At 49.4% G+C, this 27,308-nt stretch overlaps 1 protein-coding gene across 1 annotated transcript in view; it reads left to right on the top strand.

The window, feature by feature from the left end:
• slit1a (slit homolog 1a (Drosophila)) overlaps positions 1 to 27,308 on the top strand; it is a 108,854-nt gene that overhangs the window by 15,835 nt on the left and 65,711 nt on the right. Inside the window, exon 4 of the mRNA XM_062519700.1 lies at positions 245 to 316. Within this exon, the coding sequence (XP_062375684.1) occupies positions 245 to 316 (72 nt within the window). The remainder of the gene's footprint in view (positions 1 to 244; positions 317 to 27,308) is intronic.

The following is a 27,308-nucleotide window of genomic DNA, read 5'->3' as shown; positions in this document are numbered from 1 at the left end:
ATTTACTTAAGACTAAGTGATTTTCGCCCCATACTTGCTTTGAGTAAAATAGGAAGAGTGCTTCTTCGGTGCTCGTAACATCCAGTGAACGTTAAGAAGATACACGGCCTGAACTTGAAGCTGCCAGTAGAAGACAACTCTGTTCAGCCTTGATGCTTTTTTTTTACTGCCAGTATCACAGGGCTTTTAGTTGACGGAGACATTTCTATCGCCATGATGATGTTTATATCTGTCTCTTCCTCAGACGTCTGAACAGGAACCAACTGCACCAGCTCCCAGAGCTACTGTTTCAGAAGAATGCCGGTCTTTCCAGACTGTAAGTACTCTTTTTTTCCCCCTCATTCGCTTTGTTGCTCACTTTCTACTTCTCTCTCTCTCTCTCTCTCTCTCTCTCTCTCTCTCTCTCTCTCTCTCTTTCTCTTTCTCTCTGAAACACATATCCATGCAGACATCCACACTGGAATTGATTATTTTCATATCAGGAACTGCATTGATTTTGATGGCTCGGGTTTGGACAGCTGCAGTGTGCATTGACAGCTTCATGACTTCCCATCCCGTTGTGGGTCTGCTGAAGTACTTGAAGTGACTGCGTAGGGTGGGCTTCAATGGGCCTGGTTGTTAAATGAGAGGGCATCAGACAGAGGATGTTGAGGATATACGTTTCTTTTCCGTATGGATAGATGTATTTTCAGGAAAGGGACTTTTTTGTTTGAAATCCCGCCCCCTGCTGCGATTGCGGCCTTACACCCATACAAAACTTTTATACGCGTCTGTATCTCAACTCCACCCGGGCAGATAATTGGTGCAGACGGTTTTTCCTCTCCACTGATCATTTTGGTTCAGGTTACCTGTTGCATGTGGGAATAATGAACCTCAGGGACACGGAAAAGTCATTTCCCCCCCAGCACCAGGAACCCCCCCCCCCCCAAAAAAGCCATTCATGTAACGGCAGCTGTCTGACTGTGTTCTGCACAGACCCCAACCCCCCCACCCCCCAACACACACACACACACACACACACACACACACTAACACACAGACTAAGTCACACACACCACCCACTCCTTGCCAGACCCCTCAAGGCCACAGCTTCGGTCGGGCAGCCCGTACACATAACTCTGCGAGTGTGTTTTTTGCAGAGTCGTCTGGAAAGGCAGTGGCAGCAGCAGCAGCAGCAGCAACTCGTTGGTGATAGGAGCAGCTGTTAAAACAATTTGCAAAAATGAACAACCTTGAGTCATTCATATATTCGTCTTGAAAAAAAAAAAAAAAAAAAAAACAGCCAATTTTTTTTGGTCAATCTAGGAAAGAAAAAAAAGGAAATGGAATATCATGTTTTTAAACTGCTGGTCTCTCACCAGACCTCTTCACAATTCCATCCCCTTGATTCTCCTCATCTGTCATCTTCTGGAGAATGGCAGATCACCCTTTCAGCTTTCATTGCATCCTTTCCCACTGTACAGTATATCCTGTCGGCAATTTGGAAAGATATGACAGTGACAGAAGCACTGCTATGGAAGTGAGGAAAGAAAGCATATTGTAATGATATTTTTGAAGTGTTTTTTAACTGGTCTGACATCTGCTCCATGAAGCCAGATCTTACAGTTTGGCCAGGAGACCCCTTCGCTCGAGTTACGGGGCTGTCTCATTTCAGTTTTGGGGCGATTTTAATACAGTTAAAAGCTTTTCATTCCCACCGGAAGGCTTGTCTTTGCACTTGCTCTAAGTGCTCGCCGGGGCTTGTTAAGGTCTCCTTTTTAATGGCCCTAACAAGAGAGTTTAATGTACGCGCCCATTGGCCTTAGGTGGGATGTTAACCCAGATGTTTTCTCTAGCATGGAGGATTAATTGGCCTTTCTCTCGTGCACTCTTTTTTTTTTTTTGTCCTCGGCGAGTGTCCGGGAATGAAAGCGGTTCCCGTGTTGTAAAGGAGCCCGTGTGATCCCCCCAGACTCCTCGGTGTGAGGATGGCCCAGCCAGACCGCCGCAATGCTATTTATATGAATGACATAAGAGTCAGCCAGCCGGCCAGTTACACTGCTATGAGCACAGCCTCCCTCTCCCCTCTCTCTCTCTTTTGCTCTGTGTTCCTCCCTTTCTCTCTGTCTTTCGGTCTTACTTTTTTCTTTCAATATGCTTTTATTTTTCTCTCACCATTTATTTTTCTTTGTCTCTCTCTTTCTTTCGCTCTGCCTCTGTCTATGTTTCTCTGTCACTCTGTTTTCTCTTTCTCTCTCTCTCTTTCCCTCTCTCTCTCTCTCTTTCTCCCCTATCCCTCTCTCGGCACCTCTCTCTCTCTCTCCTTCTCTCCATGTGCCTCTCCAGCCCTTGTTGCACCTTCTGCAGCCTCCCAGCCCCTGCGGCAGTAAACCACAGAGAGAGAGGGAGAGAGTTTACTTAATAAAAAGAGTGGTGCTGAAATTAGCACAGCGACTGTTGTGTGGAGCCCATTAAAAGTCGTGAGGCGCAGTCGTTATGCCCACTTGTTAATGAGCTGCCTTTTTCATACAAAGAGGTGGCAGAAGGCATGGAATTAATGACCTTGTTTTTTTTATGTCCTCGGAAAAAAGGGGGACCGCCACTCTGACTGCTGGGATTGGGAGGTCACTTAGAGCTTAGAGAGAGGGGGGGGGTTGGGGGTGATTGTTGTTTTTCTTTTTTTTGGATATCTCGCTCAACATTATTGTTTCAGATGAGAAAACAAGTCAAAAGTGAACAGCGTGGCAGGGAAAAAGTGGTGCAGTTTGGAGTTCATTAGAGGGGGATGATGGATTCGGCTGAACCTCCTCGTTACGCCGTGGCGTTTGGGGGAGAAAACAAGGTGGAGACGCGCAGCTCATGGAACAATAACACCGGGGACAGGGGTGGCATCCATCATGGTTAACGACCAGTTGTCCCCCAACCCCCTTTCTCTCTCTCTCTCTCTCTCTCTCTCTCTCTCTCTCTCTCTCTCTCTCTCTCGCTCTCTCGCTCTCGCTCTCTCCTCACACCCCTCGCGGCCCTCTCTCTCTCGTCAGACGGGGCCCTGTAATCTACTCTCATAGCGCCTGTAATTAGAGAGCTCACGCTCGGTTCACACTGGGAGCCCTCTGGAATACTGAGCACTGGGATAGTTAGGAGAGGACGGCAGAGGTGGGATGGGGGTGGGGGGGGGGGGGTTGGGTGCAGCAGAGGGGGTCGTAGTGCCGGGCTTGATGAGTGCCCCAAGGGGACAGCATCTGGTTTGGAGAGAGAGGAGAGAGGGCGAGTTGAGTTGCGAGAGGGGGGTGGTGGTGGTGGTGGTGGTGGTGGTGGAGAGAGTGTGGCTGCTGCTCTGTGCTCAGGGCCTCCTGGTCCATCTCTGTGCTGCAATAGGGCTCTTGTCTCTGGTGGTGTCAGTGGCCATGATCCCTGGACTAATAGGCAGGGTTTGCGGTGTATGTGTGTATGTGTGTGTGACTGTGTATGTGTGTGTGTGTGTGTGTGTGAGAGAGAGAGAGAGAGGGGGAGAGAGATGAACAGAAGCTCTATTCAGAGGTTGAAGCGAGTAGCGCTGCCGATTCATATGTGTTTACTACGTCCGGGAATCCTGATTGCCTTGGAAACTTGTCTGCACATTTCAGAGAGCGTAACATAGAGAGAGGCGGGACAAGGCATGCAGCGTAAATCTGCCTATCAATGAGTCTAGGTGCTCTGTATGGCAAAGAGACCATCTTGGTTAACAATCAGCAGTCCTCCTTTTGTATGTGCCGGGTTAGCATGTGAAGTCGCTCATTCACAAGCCTGGTGTATTCCTCTGCAGGCAGCTTGGCTCCAGGCAGTGGGGGAGCGGAGCTAGCAGGGCCGTGACTGTCTCAGTCGGGGATCTGTGGCTCCCTGCCTGCCTGCCTGCCTGCCTGCCTCCCTGCCCGCTTGCCTGCCTGCATCTCCAGTCTCGTGGGGGGTAGAGAGCTGGGAGGAGAGGCGTGGATCCCGATCCTGCTTCCGTGCTACTGCCTGACAACAGCCCGATCCGCGTACACAAACACAAACCGGGGGGGAGGGATGAGTACACAGAGGATAACAGCGTAATTACACGTTTCCTCAGGCAGGCGTGAGCGATTTTGTGTGTGTATGTTTTTTTTGGAATACACTTTATTCTGCGTGTATGTGTATGTGTGCGGGCGAGGAGGTAAAAGTGATGTTTTCATTGATCATTCATGCGTGCCACTTTTACTGTAGTGTACAAGACGTCATTCTCATGGATTTCAGGTTACAGGCCTTCATTATGCTATTAATTTAACAACATTTCTACAGGGCTTTTGTGTGGACAGAATAGAGGAATTAGAGATTGCTTTCACTGAAATAGGCAGTGCAAATTCTCAACACGTTGTGGATGTTGATGATAGTGATATATCACCGTGTGCAGGATCCCCTGTGTATTCATTACCAAAATGAATTTAGAGATACAGTTTCCCCTGGTTGCCTTAGTCACGGCTTGCTCAGTCCATGGAGACAGACTGACAGACAGACATGTACGCATACACATACTGTACACACACACCCACACCCACACACACACAAGCTTGTACACACACACACACACACTGTCTGACGCCTCCGCCTAGCCCATTCTCACTTGTTACTCTTGGAGAGTGCATCGAGCTGAATCGCTATCCTGTCATGTCACCATCTCTAACCCCTCCACACCCACCCACACACATACACCCACACCCACCCACTCTCTCTCTCACACATACACACACAGACACACAGAAATACACACCGACACACACCGACACACACACACACACACACACACACACACACACACACAGACACACCCCACCTCACCCTGCCCTTCCCTTCCATTTCTCCTCCTCCTCGCGCTGTCCCAGTGTGTCTGAGAGCCTGTCATTACCACCCTCCACTGTCACTTTGCGCAGGGCCACCCTTCAGCGCTGTCACAGGCCTGCACACTGACACGACGGAGACACCCAGTAGCAGCTCAGCACGGCGCCTGTCTACCAAGCAGGGATGCCCATGTCCTCTGGCAGGAGGCATTCCCTTTATGTCTTACACACTGTCCTCTGTATGTCTTCTACAGTATATCGTTTTTCCTGTGTTGCTCAATCCTCTTTGTCTGTCTCCTTTTTCTCACACATGATAACAAGTGTCACAAGCTTGCTGACTGACTTAGCAACTATGCAGCGTGTCTTTAAAAGTGAGACAGGGATTTAAGTGTGGTGAAGTTGGATTGTCTTTGTCTTGGGCACTTTCCTCTCTGTCTCATCTTTTTCTCTCACACATGATAACAAGCTGGTGTGGTGAGGGACAGGATGCTCACCCACCACCGTTGCATGTTGTAGTCAGAGGAACACACACAAGTGTGTACATGTTGCACTTGGATGCCAAACGGGTTCCGTTCTGTCCAGGAGCGTTCAATTATGGTGCTATCCAGCCACCAGCCATAGTCATTGCGAACAGGATATGAGGGGATGTCATTGTTGGAAATCCTGTAATAATGGGGGTGGATATCATCTCCCTTTTGTTTGCCGAGGTTGTTTTTCAAGAACTGTTGGTGTGAGAAGCCGGCACTCTAATGTCCCCACCACACACATACACACACACACACACACACACACACACACACACACACACACACACACACACACACACACACACACAAACACACACACACACACACACACACACACACACACACACACACAAACACACACACACACACACTCCCCTCCCCCGTGCCCTCTGTTCCCTGTCCTGTCTCGCTCCGTGGCCCTGGCAGACTGTTAATAGCCCGGGACGGGCTTGTCATTTCCTTCTTTTTGTCCGGCCAGATGAATGCCCAATAAAGCCGTGCCAAGGACAGCCTGCGCTGGGGAAGCCTAGCGTTCTGGCCTGGCCTGAGTTACTGTAGCAACTGCCTCTATGGTTTGGTGGTGTTAGTATATATACAGTATGTATATGCATGTACTGTATGTGTGAGCGTGTGTGTGTCTCTCTCTGAAGTCGGTATGATGTGGATTAAGGTTCCTTGAACCAACTGAGCAACTGAACTTGTGATTGGTTTGGATGCATTTGAGTGTATTGAGCCATTGGCATCAGTGTGGCTCTATTAATATTGTTTATGAGTGGGTTTGGGCATGAAGAGATGTCTGTGTGGGGTAGGAGCGCATTTGTTAGGAAGGGGAAGTGTGATGGTGACTGATTATGTGGTGCACAGTGAAGCTCACAGCAAAGGGTCAACAGTGTCCAGTGGCTTTCAGATACATCCGGCAGTTTGGATTGGATTGCTCCAGCGTGCTAGTTCCCTGGAGTTCACACACACATACACACACACACACAACACAACACACACACACACACACACACACACACACACACACACACATACACAAGCACACACACACAAGCACACACACACACACACACACACACACACACACACACACACACACAGATACATGCATACACTCGCACACACACAAAGATGCTCTGTGATGGCGCTGCTCGATCTTCCCCCCGAGTAGCAGGTTAATTAAAGCCAGACGCGTTCGCTTAGCTGTTTGTCATTCCGGCTGTCAGTCGTCCACCCCCCACGAGAGTTGGACACACAGACCCGTCAATCGACCCATCCCGACACTGCTGCCTTCAGTCCTTCATCCATCTGGACTTTGTTGAGCACTCACCACAAAACTTTTACCTCAGTTCTAACTGAATGAAGGACAAACAGAATTTTGGAGGGGAAAAAACAAACGTTTTCATTCTTTGTCTCACCGACATCCCGCCCCTCTGCTCACTCTGTGCACAACAGAGTATTAAAATTCATGCCGATCTCGCTGTCGAGTTCTTCCTGTCCTTTCGGATGAAAGCCCTCGGAGCTTTTGGGATGGCAACGTAGCAGGGCTGGGGCGTAGTGGCTCAATGCGGCCTGGAATCCTGTCCAGGCGGAGGAGACTTTCTTTTTCATTGCGCTCTCGGGGGTGGTGTGTGTGTGTGTGTGAGCGTCGGTGGTCAGTGATGCTCCGTCCAAACTGACCATTAGCCCGCAAGGCTGAGGCTGTGGCCACTGGGGCTCTCTGTTGGCCTGGAGCCCTCTGCCTGCCTCTGCCCTTCTCAGGTGGTAAAAGTGGATTTTATGAGTTGTCGCTGGCTTTTTTTACGAGTCGCACAGTGTGCGAGAGAAACAGAAACACCATAAAACCATCTGAAGGAAGCGGAAGCCAAAAGGGGGTAATTTAAAAACCACTCCGCTGTCTGAAATATTCAGAATGAGAACGGGAGGAGAGGGAGGGAAAGGAAAGGGAAGAGAGAGACAGACGGAGAGGGAGAGAAAGAAACAGTAAAACAGAACGAGAACGAAAGAGAGAGAGAGAGAGATTTTGTGTTTGTATGTACTAACGACTCTGTGTACCCCGATTTCAATTATTTATGAGATGGATCGGGCCTGTTAAATATTCACGATAAAGGGCTCCAACATCAAGCCTTTCAATCAGCGGGCATCAGGAGTGCGGCTAAAGGAATCTATAAAGCCTGCGATCCCAGCGGGCTCCATGCGTGGCAGATCAGACCTATGCCCAGCTGGCAGGGACGATGGGGTACCTTTCATGGAGGCACACACAGTCTCTCATCCATCCCCCCCATCCACCCTCACATAGGCACCGTTTCATTGTGTTGATGAGCGTCGGGGGGGAATAGCGCTCATAATTATGAATTGATATGTCATGAATAAGTGATGGCAGTGTGGTCTGTTTCCCCCTCTCCTTCACTGAGCACCTCTTGAGCGAAGGAATTTTTGTTATGTTATGTGTGGAGGGCAAGTGGGGCTGTGGCGGTTCTGGTGGTGGTGGTGGTAGGTTCGGCGTTACTAGTTGGGGGGTGTTGTTGAGGGTGGCAGACAAGCGGGCGTGTGGGCGGGGGGCGGGGTGGTTTTCGGGGCTGGCCGCGGCCGTGCCTGATTGGAAGTGACATGCAGGAGACAGCGGCGTTCCCCGGGCCTTCGCCGGCGAGATGCTGGGGTTTTGGAAGGAATGCCGAGGCGGGAGCCAGCAATAACAGCCCCCATAGTGCCCGGCCTGTCTGAAGAATGTCAGTGTGCTGAGCTGCAGCACCCTGGTCCTGTCAGGGAAAAGTTTTTTTTTCCTCTTCCGCTTTTTTTTCTGTTCACCTCCCCTTTCAAACATCGCTTCCTCCATTCTGGATGGATGATTTTTTTGGAGAGAGAGGTGGGGGGGGGTTACTTAAGCTTTACAGGAGTCTTTCAAAACGACCGGCCCAACACATCCATCATCTACTCTCTCCTTCTCACACTACGTGCCTTTAAAACCCCTCCATTATTTTTTTTCGAGGTGAAAGCCAACAGCGTTACCGCGAACAGAACTCTGCTCTTTGTCACGGTGAGGCTTCAAGAGAACTGCGCGCTGAGGCCAGACCCATCCTCTGCCTGCTCCAGACTGGCCCGGAGTGAACGCAGGTGGGGCGTGTGAGGCCCTGGAGGGAGGCCCAAACAATGGCCCCCCCCTTAGTGTAAACACGGCCCCGAGGACAAGCCCCTGCCTCCGCTTATACCCCTCAGCCCTTTTTTTTTTTTAAATGCCGCTCTGTGTTTTCTACATTCGTAAACTAACAAACAAGGCCCACACACGTACACACGCGCATTCACATGTACAAACACAAACATGCGTACAAACACACGCGCTCTCAGCTCAGCCCAACAGCAGGCCTCTGTTAGCTTCTCATCACCCCTCTTCCCCTTACAGCCTCCCCCGTCCCTGCATCCTCCCTAAAAACCCGGGACGTAACCCAAATTGAGGCGTGGGGTGTGTGTGTGTGTGTGTGTGTGTGTGTGTGTTAGCGAAGGGGGTTAGTTGAAGGAGAGGACTTTGTTGAGAGTGTATGTGGAGCGCTCTGGAGAGAAAGCAGGCAGTCAGAGGCTCGACTTCGGAGCGGCAGCAGCGGCAGCCCCTGGAGCTGATGCCATCGTGTCTGTAATCTCCCGACGTAATTACGGGCTCACAGGCAGAGCCTCGGCTTCCTGTGGAGAGAAGAGTCTCTCTCTCTCTCTCTCTCTTTCTCTCTCTCTCTCGCTCTCTCTCTCTCCTCACCACCCACCAGCAGCTTTTTTTTTTGTCTTCTGGCTCCTGCGTTCTTTTTGTTTGCTTTGTTTTGTTTGTTGTTCTGCAGTCAATCCAGTCTTTGAACCCCCCCCCCCCCCCCCCCCCCTCCTTTTGTTCCTGCGGAAGTGCTTGTGAGCATAGCCCTCGGCTACACATAAAGCCTACCTGAGCAGGGGCATGAATGCTTGTCCCCATGAGCTCACTTCCTTACAGGGACCCGCCGCCCTGCTCCCATGAGTGGCCCATTCCTGCCTGTTTGCCTGTCTGCCTGTCAAGAGTTCACTCCCGGTCAGACAGACAGTGTAGTGCTCCACACCCCAGATACCATGCACAATTTAAGTGTATTCTATTTGTGTGATTTGTTTGGTGTGGTTTGACAAGGTATCCAACCATTTTGTTGTACTAGAAACTCACTTCAGAGATTTCTTCAGTCTCTCTGCCAGGCTGAATGCGGAGCCACCCCACCCTACCCCAACCCTCGTGCGCAGGACGTATAAGAAAACCCCTCTCTTTTCTCAAGCGATGTGGGAGGCTAGTCGTGTGGGCAGGTGAAGGCGAGGGGTGGGGATGGGGGCTGGTCACAGGACACTTTTTCCAGCCTGTTAGGAATGACTGGCTCCTTGTTCTGGTTATGATCATTTAGGCTACTATGCCCTTTTATGAAAACGAAATACCCTTATTGGCCCAGTTTGTGTCATATTCCCAAAAGTGCTGAGCCATCTACACAGAATATGCATGTTTGTTCAGTGCAGACAATCTGGCTCTTGTTGGGGGAGCGTGAGGGTGGAGGGTTTAATGTTGAGGTTGCTTGTGGTTTGGGTTGGAGTTTGTGTTGAGGCCCCCGAACCTTGTTATCTACACATTTGAGTCTATTTTTCACTCCATCCATGTGCTCTGGTTTACTTACAGTAGCTGTAGCTTATAATAATATGGGGAGGGGAATCCTATTTCTCCCTTTCATATAAACATCCAACTCCCTATTCACTTTGTTAGATTTGAGTTTGCTTCAGTGTACGAAACATCTGATGATTCTCTGCTTGCATGAGGGCTGTCCAATTAACTTTAAGCTGCAGGATGCCAGAGCAATCAATCCTCCCCATGCCATTTTGTCTCTGAAGCCAGTTAATGGAAAAGCAACCGCCCTCCCTTCCCACTCTCCCATTCCACATCCCGATTCCCTTGATTTCCACCCATCAAATGTGCCTCCACTCTGTGTGAAGGCATTAGCTCTCTGCCACTGATCATTGCCTACTCTTTTTTTTGGAGCCATGCGTGTGTGCACTAAGCTATTGATCACTTGCTGTTCTTCGGGTGAGGCCACAGATGTACTGGGACCGCGGCGAGGGCCCTGACACACACACACACACACACACACACACACACACACACACACACACACTACCTTCTCCACCCTCCCCCGACCCGATGCCTCTCTCCCTGCACCCTCTCACTGGGCTGTGCTGTCTTGCTTATCTGCTCAAAGCATTGGGCCTGACAGTCTCTGTCCCACCTGCTGGGCTGCCGCGTGGGTCTCTGATCTCATTATCCTCTCTCCAGGAGAGAGAAAAGAGCCACAGGCCAGCTTCCATCAGCGCACGCCGAAGAGGTGGGGTAGGGTGGGGTGGGGGGACAGAAAGCGAGCGAGCAGTCCCTGTCGAGGGTAGAAAAGATAACACAGGGAGGAAGGAATCGATTTCCCCTTCCCTACTGTTTGCTTTTTCCCCTGTGCTGGAAGATGGACGGGGCTATGCTATTCTCACACACACACACACACACACACACACACACACACACACATGCACGCACAGATCAACCCCACCCCTCTCCCTTGACAGCCTTAGCAGTCTTACGCCCTGTACGCAGCTTGTCTGTGATTTCTAAATCCTGCTTATCCTATCAGCCAGCAATCTCCCTGAGTCACTGCGCGGGACACTGGGGTGGAGAGCAACACCCCTGGGGCAGACACACTGCCCCCGTTCATGCCACTGCCCGGGCCGCGCTCCAGAGTAAAGTTGGTTTCTCCAGCCACTCCCAGAGACCGTGTCCGGTGCTTTCAAAGGGAGACTCCCGGAAAAATGGAACTTCCTTTTCCGAACACAGAATCTTAGTTTGAGACTGCCCAATGAGCAAGTGCGGGCGCCGGGCAGTCATGGTTGGAATTAGATTCTGGCGGTCTGTGTTACAAGGGGTTCAGTCTGGTTCAAATTGCTACATGGTCGTGTCAAAAAAAGACAGAGGGAGAGAAACAGTGGAAGAAAAAGAGAGGGGAAGATGGACCCGTTCCCCTGTTTCATGTTTCCAGCAGGCATGTGTGCACTCTATCGGCTGGTCAGATCGTGCTGTCAGGCTCCCCCTGTGAGCCAGCGCTCTCCGCTGAAGGAGATGGAGATGGACACAGCGTGGGCTCACACCTGAGCCACAGATTACACATGGAAAGGAAGCGCCATCCCAGGCAGCAGGAGACGGTCGGTCACTCTCACAGAGGCAGAGAGAAATCCTTTCAACATTCAGCAGAGGAAAGAAGGATAGAGAGAGAGAGGGAGGGAGGGATGGAGGGAGAGGAGTAAGTAATAGTGTAGTTTGCGTTCATGTGGAGAATGGGACTGGTAATGGGACCGGCAAGAGAAGTAAGAGAAGAAAGAGAGAGAAAGATATGGGATGTGGGGAAAGGTGAGAATGAGAGAGAGAGATAGAGTAATAGAGAGAGGGAGAGAGATAGAGAGGGGATCCTTTTTCTGGGAGGCTTTTGAAACTGGCACATTTTCATCTGGCTCCCGGTGAACGTGGGGGCACCTCCATTTGCACTTCAAAGGGTCCGGTCTGTGGGATGCCTGTGTGACGCCGAGGCCCCATGAGGATGAAATAGAGGAGACATGATAAGAGCTGCACTCGCTCGCCTCCCCCTTAACTCCTCTTCCCCTCTGCTAGAGAGAGAGCGAGATAGAGAGAAAGAGAGAGAGAGAGAGAGGGCAAGAGAGAGAGTGAGAGAGAGAGAGAGCGAGAGAGGGCGAGAGAGAGAGAGAGAGAGATGGGCCCAACAACCAGCCAGGCACCCTTCTTTATTAGCCGCTGAAGGGGCCTGATCCAGAGCCTCACATTTCTGAAACCCCCTTTAATGTGGAAATTGGGGGAGGGATCATTGATCGTAGCACCCCCCACTTCAAGCCAGAACCTGGGCTTGGAGATAGCTTTAGTCCGTCACATTATCGATTTGTCATCTTGTTAATTTATATTGGCAGATTTTGTTTCCTGGATTTACCCCCAGTTGCCTTTGATTCATTTTGTTTTTTGTAAGTATCAGTGTTTTGTTTCATGTTAGAGTCCACTTGGTGTTCCTTTTCTACGTGTCCTTGCTTGACTCTGCAACTGGCCGGCACTGGCAGTGTGTCCCATGCTGCATGTTTTTTTTCTCTGTGGGAATGGTAGAATGGGGACATTCCAATATTACACACTGTCTTATAGTGGAAGAGAAGGACAGAGCAAGAGAGAGAGAGAGAGAAAGAGAGAGAGGCTGAGGGAGAGGAAAAGCAGTAGAGTGATATTTAAGGTGCGGAGTGGTTTGAGCGGAGAGAAAATGGTTTGGCCCAGACCTCTCTGCGGGTGAGGGTTCCGCAGGCCACAAAGCACAGAAGGGGAGATGTCATTAGCTTTCCCCTCCATTTGCTGAGTGTGTCAACAAACCGTAAAGCAACTGCCTAAACAAACAGCACCGACTCTTCCCTCCCTCCCTTCCCTCTCCTCCCTCCTTCCCTCACTAACTCTCCGAGCTGGACTCGGTGCGGAACAGGAGACAAGCCCCACTGGCGTCGGGAGATGAGTTCCAGAGCGATGGAGCCGGGGCCCACTGGGGGACGGCGTAGGGACAGACAGAGGGAAACCGCCGGGGCCCGGGAGCTGGCCCTTGCCAAACGGGAGTGGCTCCTGCCGAGCGCTGGTCAGTGGAGTGTCTGAAAGCGGCAGCGGCATCTCTTTGTGCGAGGGAAGCCTGGTGTGAAGGCGCCAGTACAAAGCACCATCGGGGCTCGTCGTTGCGCAAGGGGTATTGCTCGACCACGAGGACCCTAGCAGGGCAGTCCGAGACAGCGTAGCCTCCCCGGTCCTGGGTGAGAGACAGGTCACGGCCTGGGAGCATCGCTGCGCCTGAATTCAGACTCGCAGCACCTCATTAGTGGGAGAAGCACACTCTCTGTCTGATTAAAAAACACCCACAACTGTTACCTCTCCAATCCTCACACTACTGATTTGCGTGCCATTCAATCCCTGAGCGGCTGGCGATATACACAGTTATACAGCTTGCTATTTGATACCTTAATCACCCTTGTGAGAAATAGGATTAGGATTTTGGCTTAGCTTGAGTTGACAGACCTGGTTTCCCCCCTGTTAAGGCTGGTACGTTCAGGAGGACATGGGAAAACTCCTTCCTGAAAATCTTCAAGGTTTAGATGCTTGACAAAGAGCACAGACGTTGGCTTCCTGCCAAAAAAGGATGCACAAAAGTGGTTGACGTCCATTTATACCTGGATTACAGTCAAATCCATTTCCTGCCGGTTTCAGAGGGAGCCTGGTGCAAATATGCTAAAGTCTTTGTGGTTTTGCACAAATATGATAGACCCTCTATTTGTTGTGGAGCGTAGAGCTGAGTTCTCAGCATGGATCCTGTTTGGTTGAGTTATGGGACAGACGACTTTACAACGTGTCTGTTTGGCAACCTGGTGCGGAATGACCAGCAATGAATAACCAGGCAAGGGTTGCTCGCAGACAGGGTCAGATGTGAGACAGATAGGCAGAGGCGCGCTAACATGGCCACCTTAGCTGATTCTTTTCCATGTAAGGCTATGTCCTTGGCTAGGTCCCACCAGGTCCTGCTTTCCCTTACTGTCTGGCTCCACACTGAATGTGGCTTTAGGGCTTCGGGGGGATATGAGGAGGTTACAGTCAATAAAGTTGCTGTTAAGAGAAAAGCAGCCTTTCAGGCCAAACAAAGACTTTTCACATGAAAATGCTAACAGGCTGGTGTTCGCCAACCAAAATGCTTCCTTAGTACTCACTAACCTTTCAATCCCCCCACCTTATGCGCTTCACCCAGCCCTGTTCACCTTCATGCAAGAGTGCATACACCAGTTAATTAGCCTTAGTAGCTGAGTAAACTCTAATTTCTTGTCAGTAATTGCTTCATTTGTATTCACAGAAAGCCTTAGAGCGAGAAGTGGATGTTGTGTGCCAAGACGTTTAAAAGATTACTCTTTATTTACTAACACTTTTTTCCTCCCTTTCTAAAACATTGTCTCCGTCTCAAATCTTTACTACTCTTTTGTCCTAATATCTGATGGTTGCTATGGAAACTATGGACAATACGATTTGTTTGAATTGCGCTTAGAGACACTCTTTTGGTCTTATTCAGCGTCATGCTGTTATTTCTTTTTTTAGCAGTGTCTGTGAAGATGAAAAACAGAGACAGAGACTGTATCTACAATTTCTAGCATACACCAAATACATAAACCAGGCTGTGTATGGGTCGTCTCAAAAAAGCTAGTATGTAAATTATTCAAACAATCAAAAGAAAACAACTCTCTGTCATGTTTTTTTTAACTAGTGTTTTTTGTTTTTTTAAATCCTCTCGCAACGCCGAATGCTTAGAAATGAGTGGGGGAGGATTGAAACTCCATGAGTCTCAGCACCACGTCTCGGCTATGACTTTATTTCTGTGGAGTGAGTTGTCTAGCTCCTAAGCCAGCGTGGAGCATTGCTCTTTAGTGTGTAAGCCTGACAGGCCCTTGTGGTGGGGGGCCCTCTATTCTGGTGTAAGGAATCGCCTTCAATACTAAGCCCAATGTTCTGATGTTTCAATTTAAGGAGCACCGCATGGCACTTCATCTCTCTTAGAGTTGCTTTATAGTTATGTGGATGTTAGGGCTCTGTCATAGTCCCAATTGTGATTTATACATACAGACAGTTGGATTAGGGGGTGGGCTTTAAAAGACTCCATATATATCTTAGTGAGGTTCTATCGATTTAATGTTCCAAAATGAGCTGGTCAGCAGATTAGATTTCTTCAAATGAAACCTTTTACAATGCCTTGTTATGCAAAGGGTATTTTCCGAGCCTCTATCCAACACTACGAGAACAAATGGTTGCAATAAGGCTTTGTTGTAAACCTTCCGTGCTTGTGTTTTTCTTGTTCATCTTGATGTACGGTTCAGGCACTGTTAGCGTGTTATTGTGCGTAACTGCACGTAATTACTCGATGTTTAATTTTCTCACGTTGTCTTGCACATCTGTTCCAAGTCGAGACGCCTGTTGGTGACGGGTGTTGATGGAGCTGGTGGAGATGAGAAGCCTAACCTGGGGTGGGGGTTGGGAAGTGGAGGGGTGGGGGGGGGGGGGGGGGGGCAGAATGAATGACCTTAGAAGTGAATCCAAGGGGGCATGTTTTCGCGGGACCTCTGTGGCAGGGAAGATGTCCTAACAACCTTTACGTCAGCCCCCAACCCACTTTGCCCCTCCACCTCCACCCTCCCCTCTCCCTCCCTCCTGGTGCCATGCCTGTGCCTCGCTCCCTCCCCTGCCGAAGTGAAAGGGTTGCCCTTTGCACAAGGCATGCGCTTTCCCAGGGACCCATTGTTCCCGGTCGCTAGGCGACAGCCGAGGCCTCACACAGTCGCCAAGGAGATGGGGGGCCTGGGTATTTCGTTTTGGGTCAGGCGTGATAAAGATGGGCACAATGGGGATGGGCGTCGCCAGGACCTCCTCTGTCATTTATTAGACTCTTCTGGGCCCGGGGTCCTCTTTCAGCAGCCCTGCGGAGGAGGCAGGCAATGGACTGTCAATCTCCGGACAAGGTGGGGAGAGCGAGGAAGACCACCTCATGTATATACATAAACATGCGTGCACACTGCTGGGCTGCTCTCTGACTTGGCAGGACCCCCCTTTTTTTACAAGATGCGTCGGTAGCAGAGGATCATGGGTAGCAGGCAGCCCGTATTGGGGGGAGATTGCGCTGCCCCTCACGGCGAAGTGATTACGGCCAAGCGCTAGGGAGGGGAAAAGCCTCTTTGTGAACATGGCCGAATTCCAATCCGCAATCGTAAGGCCTTGCCTGTCTGTCTGTCTGCCTGCAGTGCCTCTCTTCAAGAGTCCTGGAGTGGGTTTTCACAGCCACACAAACACACACACACACAATCTCGCCATTGTTCCGGAGCTCTGAGCACTCAGGTTTACTAACGGCTACTGAGACGAGATTTAAAAAAACAGGAAGAAAGACTAAAAAAGACTGGCTGAGACAGAGGGAGGAAAAAAGAGGGAGCTACAATGGCATCTTTTGTGAAATAATCTGCAAATTAAACTAACAGTGGCATAGTGGTATTGAGAGCTTTTGCAAGTTCCCCATTCGCTGTCTGGGTCTCCCGTTGCCCACTCCAAAGCCTGGTGTTGTGTAGTGAAGTTCAGGCAGACCCATCGCCAGCATATCTGGTAATTGTAGGCATCAGCAGCTCTCCGAGAGCTTCAGGCTTGAAGTTAATTGTTGTGCAGCTCTTGCCTTGATTAAGTGTGGCTGATTATATACACTCTTTATAGAGAAGCAGGGATATAATTATGTGGTTGTTTTCACGCTAGAATGTCACACCATTAACTGTGCTGTTTTTTTTCTTCATCTTTCCCCACATTTGTAATTTATGTTTGTTGAATATTAAATTTATCGTAATGGAATTACATGTGGGTGGATTGAGAGTCTCGGTGCATTTTGCCAATAGACACTGCTATATCAAGGCACTCAACGGTGGTGTGGCGCACCTATGTGTGTCTTTGAAGCACAAAATGTGTGAGGATTTGAACTTTTCAACATTGTTTTCGACATGTAAGCGGCATCCAGTTAAATCCCACAGTTCATTTGGAGTCCATGTGGAGGAAGCCCTTGTGTCGGCCCCCGCGTCTTTATTAATGTCGTTAGGAAGCGGCGATGTCTTAATTACAGACCGCACGCAGACTGCGCAGGTGTGGGTGAATCACTGGTCTCAGCTTTCTCTCTCGTAACTCTTCCAAAGCACACACACACACACACACAGAGTCAGAGGAAGACCTTTAGGGTCTCCACACTCAGTAACCAACCCAGCCACCCCACACACACACCCCTTTACTCTCCTCTACTCAAATTTCTAGACCCTTTATCACTGGGGGCCCTGACTGTCTGCGATGATGGAGTATGTGTCATCAAATGCCATCCCTGTAGCACAGCGACTAGATTTAGCCATAGGAAACCGCTGTGGCCAATGCTCTCTCTTTGAAGGAGCGAGTGAAAAAAAATATTTACACGCCAAGGAGTTTACTCATTCAGTAATCATCTTTTGTGGTGAAGGTAAATTAGGTCTTAAACTATTGCTCATGTTGTCTCGTAATGAGATATGGAGAGCAGAAGAATGTTAAATATTCATCGAGGCCGTGATTAATTTTGGATGCCTCTTGGATGGCATGCCCAAGCATATTCCAGTTTTTCCACACACTGGATATAGTGTTTACTCTAGTGTTGCCAGAATTGCCAAAACACCTGTCCTTCACCTACACAAGTAACTCTGATCTCCTTGAATCATGTCATGATTCATTCATGGAGCTGTAATTCGGCGCTTGCATTATACTGTACATCAGCTTTTCCATATTAACAGGAACAGTTTTATTGTTTAATTTTCTTGCTCTCGCCCACTCTTATGAATCACAGTCGAATCAAAGTGGTGCAAACAAACCCATCCTCCCAGCGCAAGATAATGAGGGACTGACAGATCTGTGCACGAGGGGCAAATCTGATCATTTATTCATGGGAGCCTCACACTCAGTTTATGAAAATTCATTGAGTGTCTTTGCCTCTCATTCTTTCTCATTCTCTCTCCCTCTCTTCCTCGCTCTTTCTTTTCTCTCTCATTCGCTCTCTCTCTCTCTCTCACACTGTCTTTTACCGACTAAAATTCGGCAGCCTGCACTTTGGGTGACAAAGCACCATCATCGATCCAGCAAAGCGGGGCCGCCCGACAGAGGAAATGGAACAGGGTGCAGGGAATGAGGTTGATCGGTGGCGCGTGGAAAAATAAACACTTGAGTTTCTGTCACTCAGAATGCATCCACATCGGGGGCAAAGGAGCCCGGCGGATAAATAAATGATGTTTAAAATCAGAGCAGCTCTCCACAGACCCACGCTGCGGCTGTGTGAGAAGTGCCTATTTGAGAGGGAATACATGCGTAGCAGAGTGGTGAAATAGTTACGTGTGGTTGTGTACACGTCTCAGATTGATTCCTGGTCTCTCACTCACTCACTCACTTTTTCTTGTTTTCTATTTCTCTCTCCCTCCTTTTCTGTCCTATCTTCTCTTTTCTTTCATTCTCCCTCTCTCTTTCATTCTCTCTCTCTCTCTCTCTCTCTCTCTCTCTTTCTGAGCGCCCTACATTTCACCCATGACATTCCATTCAGTGCCAGAGAATTTTTTGGGGTGGTGAAAAGCATTACTCAGCTCAGCAAAGCAAACAGTGCGATAGGGGATGTTTTTTTCCCCCAGGTGAAACCAGTAAGGGAGCAAGGTTTTGTCTCAACCTCCATGCACGCCCTGACATGGGGCTGGAGTTTTTTTCGTAGGAAAATTGTTTGTGCTTTTTGAGTCATGCTAGCTTTTGTTTGTTCATGCTAGCTTTTGTTTGTTCTGTGCGTTTTCAAACTTATTACCTCTATATGGGTGAGTGTAGTGGGTAATGATTGCGTCTGGCCCAGACAAACCCTGCCCTTTCTTCTGTGCAAACATTTGACCGGATTGATTCTGTCTGCAGAGTCAAAGAGAGACCAGAGACTAGAGGGAGAGTTTTCCGACAACCTATTGTTCTTCAAATGCCAAGTTTTTCTAAACACTTTAGCGGCATTAGCCTTGGGAAAGTAAGCTCTGGGAAGGAAGGGAGGGGAGGGGAGGTCTGGTGGGTTGCTGGTGTGGCGGCGGTGTTTTTAATTACAGACAGAGGAATAGTCTCTTTAAATATTTAGAATTGAGATCTGCCCGTGTGTTTGGAGTAATGGGCCTGAGGAATTCAGCTGCAGACGGTGAGAGAGAGAGGGAGGGATAGAGAGAGAGAGAGAGAGAGAGAGCTGGAGCAGGGAGAAAGGGAATATGGTGTATTGCGTTACCCTGGCTGTGGAAGGTGGAAGCCCCCACGGCTGTCTCCACCAGGCAGACAGTCTCTGGGAGACACACAGAGCCTGCTGTGTGCCGCTGCCATCACTGGTGCTGGGAGACCTGGCCAATCTAGCAATCGTCCTCTCTCTATCTCTGCCGTTCTCTCTCTGTCTCCTGTCTCCTGTCTCTGACCAAGTTTAAACTCTGGATGGAGAAATAAGAACAAATTGAAGTGAAGCTGTGGGTGTGTCTCTGGGAGTCAGTGTTTGCCACCTCAGACAAAAGTGAAAATTTGGCCGATGCTACGGATAGCCGATTGATCCGTTTCTTTCATCACCCGATCAACAGGTAGTTAGTTGGTCGTGGCCGGAGTGTGTCCCAAGGTCCAGGCGGTGCAGAACCCCCCCCCCCCACGTCTGAGCTGCAGAAATGGCATTATTAAGTAACACATGTGGCTCATAACTTTTATTGCAATTACTCGCTCCAGTGGCATTTCTGTTTTGGTGCAAAATGAAACGGTTTACATTTCGCCTAATTTGCAGCAGCTGGTGGACAGCTGGACGGACTTTCCCCTCTCTCTGTGCTCTTAATGGCACTTGCAGATGACGTGGCAGATGGATATTAAGTGCCTTCAATTAGCTAAGCCCTGATAAGAGTGTGGAGGTGCGCGACGCGTCGGTGTTTGCCTCCCTTTGTCTTGATTTCAGCCAGGGATGGATATGAGCCAATCAGATTGAGAGATGACGGCCCTAACCCCACGAACGATAGAGCTCACAATCAGTTGCGTGCGCTCGCGGCGACGTGTACTTGATGATGGATCGCCGCACAAAATGGGGAGGCCCAGTTTTGAAATGAACCAGACCAATATGTCATTATGTATGTTTTTTTTTTAAAAATGAAACCAAACCTATGTCATAGTTTACCTTTTTCTTGCTTATGGCTCATGCTGAGGCTTATATTTAGATGGGGGGGGGGGGGGTGATGGAAATGGCAAACAGATGAGAAAGCTGCGATCATGGGTGCATGCGGATGTGCGGAGGCAGCACACGGACTGGAGGGAGCGGGGCCTTTTCTAACGGGAGAGAATGAGCGGCCCTTTTCCAGCCCCCAGCATTGTCTGAGCATGTGTACTTAGCACAAAGCGCCAAGGCCGGGCCAGGAGCACACGGCAGCTGGTAATTGGCCGTAATTGTGCCGCTGTGCAGACGGCAGCCAAGCAATCGCTTTTCCTTGCCACCTCTCTGTCACAAGCTGGCCAGGACCGCTCTGGCTGATGTTAGGCAGGGGCCCCCGAACCAGTGGAAGTGGAACTACAGTGGTAGAGAGCCACCTTTACATCCATTTCTTTTTGAGGATTCTAGATTTATTTTGTATGTGTTTGCAGAAAGATTTCTTTTAAGGATTCTAGATTGATTTTGTATGTGTTTGCAGAAAGCTTGAAGATACTAATGATCTTTTTAAATGAAAATCTGTAAGAATTCCATGCCAGTGGCGTGACGGTGGCCGTGATCTAGCCCCTGTTCACCCCGACTCTGATAGTGTGAGACATGAGAGACGCATCGCTGCGGGTCTTTGTAACGGAGCAGAGATGAGAGGCTGACCCACACCCATGACTAACAAACAGATTCCCAAAGCCCCCTCCCAGCCTTCTCCCCTCCCTTCCCCCATCCTTTACACCCCTCCTCCCCCAAGGCCCCCATGCTGCTAGGTAACCCATTGGCTATCTGTCTTTTCATTCTTCTCTGCAAACAGTGAATGCAAAAGGGGAAAAAGCAAAATCCATGCGCAAATATTAGCCCAGGGAGACAAAGGAATTCCAGACAAGCCTGTCACTCTCTCTCGCTCATTCTCACTCTCATCCTCCTTTTTGCTCTCTCATCTTTGCTTTCTTTCTCATCCTCTGTCTTGCCCGTCTCTCATGCTCTGACTCCCTGGCACCTTTGCCCCCACCCTTTTCCTTTTCCTAGCGTGGCATTTTTTTGGTGGTGTAGCAAATCTTTTTTCCATGTTTACTGCCATTTTTGTGTCATTTAGTGTTAAGGTGGTGTGTTAAGAGCACAAAGCACATGTGCCACCAAGAATCATTAGCCTGATGTGTAGGATCTGGCTTTTCATCACAAACATGCCACAAATCAACTCATCAGACTGTTTGCCAATAAAACCACCCGCAACATCATGTTTATTTATTTGTCCTTGCTACTTATCCTTGTGTGGATATGGTACTTCTTCCCCAAGCCAGACTGACCTGCAACGATACGGGGAGGGGAGGGATGACCTCCCCTCTACCACTAAGAATGCCCTTGGTTGAAATGTCATTCTCATCCATTTCAGCAATCCTAGATGAATTGGTCAGTCCAGGACCTCCTGGAGGTCTGTTTGCCTGGGGAAGGCAGAGGTTGGGAGGTCAGCGGCTGTGTGAAACAAGGGGGCTGCGTGGAGAAGGTGGAGGGGAGGTGGGGTAGGGTGGGGAGGGGAGGGAGAGGGAGGATGTCTCCTGGTCATTCACAGCCTGTAGTGTCTGTGAGGCTGGGAGGGCATTGATATTTTCTCTGTAAACACCCCCGTCCGCACATCGCCGTGGGGCTATTCAGAAGAGCAGGTCAGTACATTTGTTCAGTGCTGGGAGAGGGGCCGTAAAAGTCTCAAGGCAAAATAAATAGAAACCCTGAAAAGCCACCAAAATTTCCTAACTAGCGGATGTGGAATTAGTGTTGACTTTGGTTGCCAGGTATCCTGAAACCCTTACGTCTCTTTTTAAGTATTGGACGCTAGCCGTTCCAGCTGCCTCTCTCTCGTCTATCTGTCAGTCTCCCTGTCTCTGTCTTCCTGAGAAGAGAATAACAGTGAAAAGGGGAGATAGCCTCCATTTCCTCTCTCCATCTCCGGTGTCAGAGGGAGATCCATCCCATCTCCAGGGGCCGATGCTTTATAAGAGAGGGGTCAGGTCCCAGTCGTATGGACAGGCCGCACCACAACGCTCGATTAACACGGAAGATTTATGGGGTCCTGCCAGGCCTTTGCAGGTATTAGACATTTGAAACACTGGCCGCTGCTCCACACACACAAAGCAACCATAAAGCAAACGGATACCAAATGTCAGGGCTAACCCAGCTGCCCATCCTCTGAAGGCACATCTGTAAGAGGGCATCGGCAGGTTCAAATGCAGGTTAAGCCGTTGCCAGATATGCTGTTCTGTGATCAGCTGGGATAAGGCACATCTATCCTTCTTCTGTTGATGTATCACCTCATGCTTTGGTGCTAAATAATGTCTTTGAAGAGACGCTCTCTGACCACTTGCATATGTTTTTTTGGTTGTGTAACTGCATCACGGGCAGTGTATCAGATTTCACATCCATTTTTCTCTGTCCTCTCTCTTGCTCCCTCATCCAGCCTTTTTTTTCCGTTTCTCTTCATTGCTGTCCATCCCCACATATTTCATTCTTACATTCTCCTCCACCCGTCTGTCCTTCGCTCCTTTATTTTTCTCCATCTCTCTTTCTTCTTTCTCTAATTCACTTTCTGCCTCCTTCTCTCTCCCTCGCTCTCACTCTCTCTCTCCCTCTCTCCCTCTCTCCCTCTCCCTCCATATTCTGTGTGTTGATCCGCGTGGCCTGCATCTTTATTAGTCTTTGTCTCTGTGTGGCTACAGGCCCTCTTCAACCCCCCCCCCCCACCCCCCTACTCCCTTGCCCCCCCTCTGCACCACCCCACCTCCCCACCACCCCTCTTTAATTTCATGCCCCCTGCTCTGGCAGTTGGTGGTGCAGCGGGTGCCAGGCTGGCGTGGCGACACACGCCTCCCCGGGGCCCGGCCCGGCGCCGAGCGCCCACTCTGCGTCGGCATCCAATCAGAGCGGCCGAGCAGAAAATGAGGCGCTTTCACCTCCTCGCTGCCCCGGGCTGACGGGACGCGCTCGCACACAAAGACAACCCCGTGGCACACACACACACACGCACACACACACACACACACACACACACACACACAGAGACACACACTCTCATTCAACGGCATTCATGTGTACACACTTGCACACCCTGGTTGTGTGTGTTCACAAGCACACAAACACATGCTCATATGTATACATACACACAGAAAAGACTTTCTCTCTTTGTCATGCCTCTTTCTTTCTTTTCATTCTCTCTGTTATGCACAAGCGCACACACACACACACACACACACACACACACACACACACAGTTTGACGGTGGCAGATTGATGTATTTACAGACAAGCGTCCTTGCAGAGGAGGGTAGAATAAAGAGGCGGGGTGCTCTCCTGGCAGACAGATGGAGAGTTCTCCTCCAGATAAGGTGCACTGATAAGCAACGAGACGCAGCACACACACACACACACACACACACACAATGTACATCTGACAAGGCTGAGGGAGGTGGTTGCACACACATGGATATTTGTGTGTGTGTGTATGTGTGTGTATATGTGTGTGTGTGTGTGTGTGTGTGTGTGTGTGTGTGTGTGTGTGTGTGTGTGTGTGTGTGTGTGTGTGTGTGTGTGTGTGTGTTAGTTTGGAGGTGCGGGGACACAGACCCGAATCTGTTTAATGATGTGCCGGTGTGTGCTGATGGATCCAGTGAAACGGGCTGCTAGTCCCCTGTGTGGAACTGTTGGAAGCTTTTGGTTTTTTGCATTTTTTAATTTGGTGGGTGTGTGTGAGACATTTGGCATGAAAGACGCTGTTTCTTCGTAAATCAAAGCCCTCCTAGTGACACAAACACACACACCCACACACATACATACATACACACACACACAGATTCTCCCTCTGTGATGATTTGCGCATAGTTTACTGTGATGGCCTTTGTGGCTTGGACTCATCAGTCAGTTGAAGAGATGCAGGCACAGCCAAGCAGCATTCAACCCCCCAGTGGCTTTAATTAAAGCAAACACATACAGTACATTCTCTAGTCAGATTGCCATTCATATTCACAAGCCACATTTTGCACTGGGACTTGGAACAATCATTCATTATGCAAATGGCACAGAGTGAAGATTGATGGCATTTATCATGTTATTCTCTCTCCCCCTCTCCAGTGTGCCGTCTAAAGTGCACATTTGGCGTCCCCGTGGCGATCAAAAGTGCATATCTTGGCCAGTGGCTCACTTTATTTACGGTTTGGTAATAGGTGGCATGTTGCACAATGAAAACGAGGGGTGTTCCCGCTTAGAGAAGACAGAGAAGTATTAATAAAGGTATTCAGTGCCGTGCCCTCCCCTTCCAAGTTCTCCCGAAGGTGTCTTGGCAGCAGCTCAATGTTTCAGAGCAACCATGTTGTGCAAGGGCACGTAGGAGAGGGAGGCTGGGGGGTGGAGGAGGGTGAGAAAGCATCCGTCCGACATGGCCCATAAGGCAGGAAATATCTCTCCGCGCGCCAGAGTGCCAGTAGGCTCAAAGGCCCCAGTGCATGATGGGGGTAGTGTAGCAGGGCGCAGCAGGGGGCTTTGGTAGGCGTGCGGGGTTGGTTGGGCGGTGGGGTTGCCACACAAGGCATCAATCATCTGCGCCATTCTCAGAGCTCACATCAAACGCCATCTAGGGGGAACATTTGCAGACTTTAGCTGGGCTACTCGAACGCCTATAATCTGGAGGCTCACGACAAAACCATATTTTAACACTTATATCCGTCATCTGGATAGTACTATACCAATGCTATACCATTAGTTTTTATTCTATTCGTTTTTTTTTTTTTTTTTTTTTTTCAAACACGTTAGATTCTATCGGAGTTCTTTATCCCCCTTGAAAGCCCTGGTCAGTATCTAATGTGGTGCCGCTTTTCTTTTTTTAAAAATGATGAGGTACTATGAACCCAGGAGATTCCGCATTACACAATCAGATGGCATCAATCCAAGGGCTTATGAATGGGGATATACCTCTCATATGATTATATTTCACTCGTAACACCACCATGTCAATTTCACTGACATTTTCTTTAAAAAATGAGTCATTTTAATCCCTCCTGTTTATCCAGAGGGGAAATACCATTTGTCTTCCAGTCCTCTTTCATCTGTGTGCGGAACACGTGTGCAGCGTGTGTGTGTGCTGTTTTAGTACGGTGCATTGCATGGTGGGATATTGTTCGGGGGACATGAGGCACCTGGGCCTCTTGTGGGACGAGTCTGGTGGCTCTTTGAGGAGAGGCCGTTGGGGTTTTTTGTGAAGATGACCCCAACGGTGGTGGGGTGTGTGTGTGTGTGTGTGTTGGGGGGGCGGCAAGACTGAGAGAGGGCAGGGTGGCCTTTATCCGAAGGCCAGGGGCAGTTGGGGCTGTTGGAGTGTAATCAACGCCTCTGGCTGGACGCCTCAGGGGTTCATTACGTCTGACAGTCCTGACGCTTCCCAGCTCTCATTTACATTGCATGTGAGAGAAGAGAATAACTGGGAATATTCGCTCATTCTTTTATTTGCTTTTATTCAGTGTCTCTGTGAAGACAAAAAATATATATATATAAAAACTGGTCTTAAAGGGGATAATTGCATTTCCAAGGTTGATTAACAAACCACTCCTATCTCTTTTCACAAGTTCCAACTAGAAACCGGTCTGTTGTTTTTATTTGCTATTTTCTCCCTAAGCCAGAGTCAGGTAGGCATGGCATGCCGAGGCAGCCGTCACGTCGCGCCTGTAAAAGTGGTTTTAGTGGCGCTCGCCTCACCTCTGTCTTGACAGGCAGCCAGGAGGGGGGGAAAAAAAATCCTCTCCCATTAAAACCTACTCTCTGGCTCTTATTAGCAATACCTTGGCTGCACTCTGATCATTCTTTTATTGCACTTGAAAGCGATCTCCCACCCCACCTTCCTCCTCCGTCCACCACGCCCACACCTCTGCGCTCAACTTTTCATCACCCCCGTGTTCTGAGCGCCGGCGCTGAGGTATGTGCTGCCGGAAGGTAGAGATTCTTAGTGACGATCTGTTGGGGCAACAGGAGAAGTGGTGGGTTCAGGGAGTGGCTGAGATGTGCTGCAGGCATGGGTGGGATGCTGAGCTTCCTGTGTGTGTGTGTGTGTGTGTGTGTGTGTGTGTGTCTGTCTGTCTGTTTATTAGGGCTGCAAGTAATGATTATGTTCATGGTAGATTACTCTTTTTTTCTCTATTAGCCAATTAGTTGTATAAAATCAGTGTCAGTTGATCCGTGTTTCCCAAAGTCCAAAATGTTATCCTCAAATGTTAATAAGTTTAATAAGCTGTAGTTATGCAATTATGAGGCATTTTCTTTAAAAAAAAATGCCCAAATCGATGAACCGATTGCCAAAAGACTTGGCAATTAATTTAATAGTTGACAACTTAACAGTTGATTGATTAGTTGTTGCAGCCCTGTTGTGCTTCTGTGTGCAGCTGGATGATATATATTGATACTGTGTGTGTGTGTGTGTCTGACTCTGTGTGTGTGTGTGTGTGTGTGTACGTATGGTGTGTGTGTGTGTGTGTGTGTGTGTGTGTGTGTGTGTGTGTGTGTGTGTGTGTGTGTGTGTGTGTGTGTGTGTGTGTGGTGTGTGTGTGTGTCTGGTGTGTGTGTGTGTGTGTGTCTGGTGTGTGTGTGTGTGTGTGTGTGTGTGTGTGTATGTGTCCATGTGTGAGAACTGGCAGCGGAGGAACCCAAGTTGCGGGCTCTCATCACTATAGCTCATTGTGATGCTGTGCTCCTTCTTTCCCCTTAATGTTCGGCCACAGGGATTTTTTCTGTTGTTCTGCTGAGCTGGCCAAGCTGTTTGGCCGCACTGGTGCTGTCACGGGATGGCGTCTGCAGAGTGGCCGTGACGCTGCGGTTCTTGTACGGGTTTGCGCTGGACAGGGCTGAGGGGATGTGGTGGAAGGCGAGGTGGCGGGGGAAACGCCACCGTTTGGCCCCCGTTCGGCGACCTTTTAGGTGCCGGCGATGAATGAGAATCCGCCATCCTCTTTTGTTGCGGGGAACCGAGACGTTGCGAAAGCAGACATGATGTTTTCATTTATGTTTGTTTGTGTGGTGTGTGTGTGTATATGTGTTGTGTGTGTGTGTGTGTGTGTGTGTGTGTGTGTGTGTGTGTGTGTGTGTGTGTGTGTGTGTGTGTGT

This window comes from Sardina pilchardus, chromosome 18 (genome assembly GCF_963854185.1).
Source record: "Sardina pilchardus chromosome 18, fSarPil1.1, whole genome shotgun sequence".
NCBI classification, from domain to species: Eukaryota; Metazoa; Chordata; class Actinopteri; order Clupeiformes; family Clupeidae; genus Sardina; species Sardina pilchardus.
The sequence above is the reverse complement of the archived record's forward strand: the minus strand, read 5'-3'. Positions and strand labels throughout refer to the sequence as shown.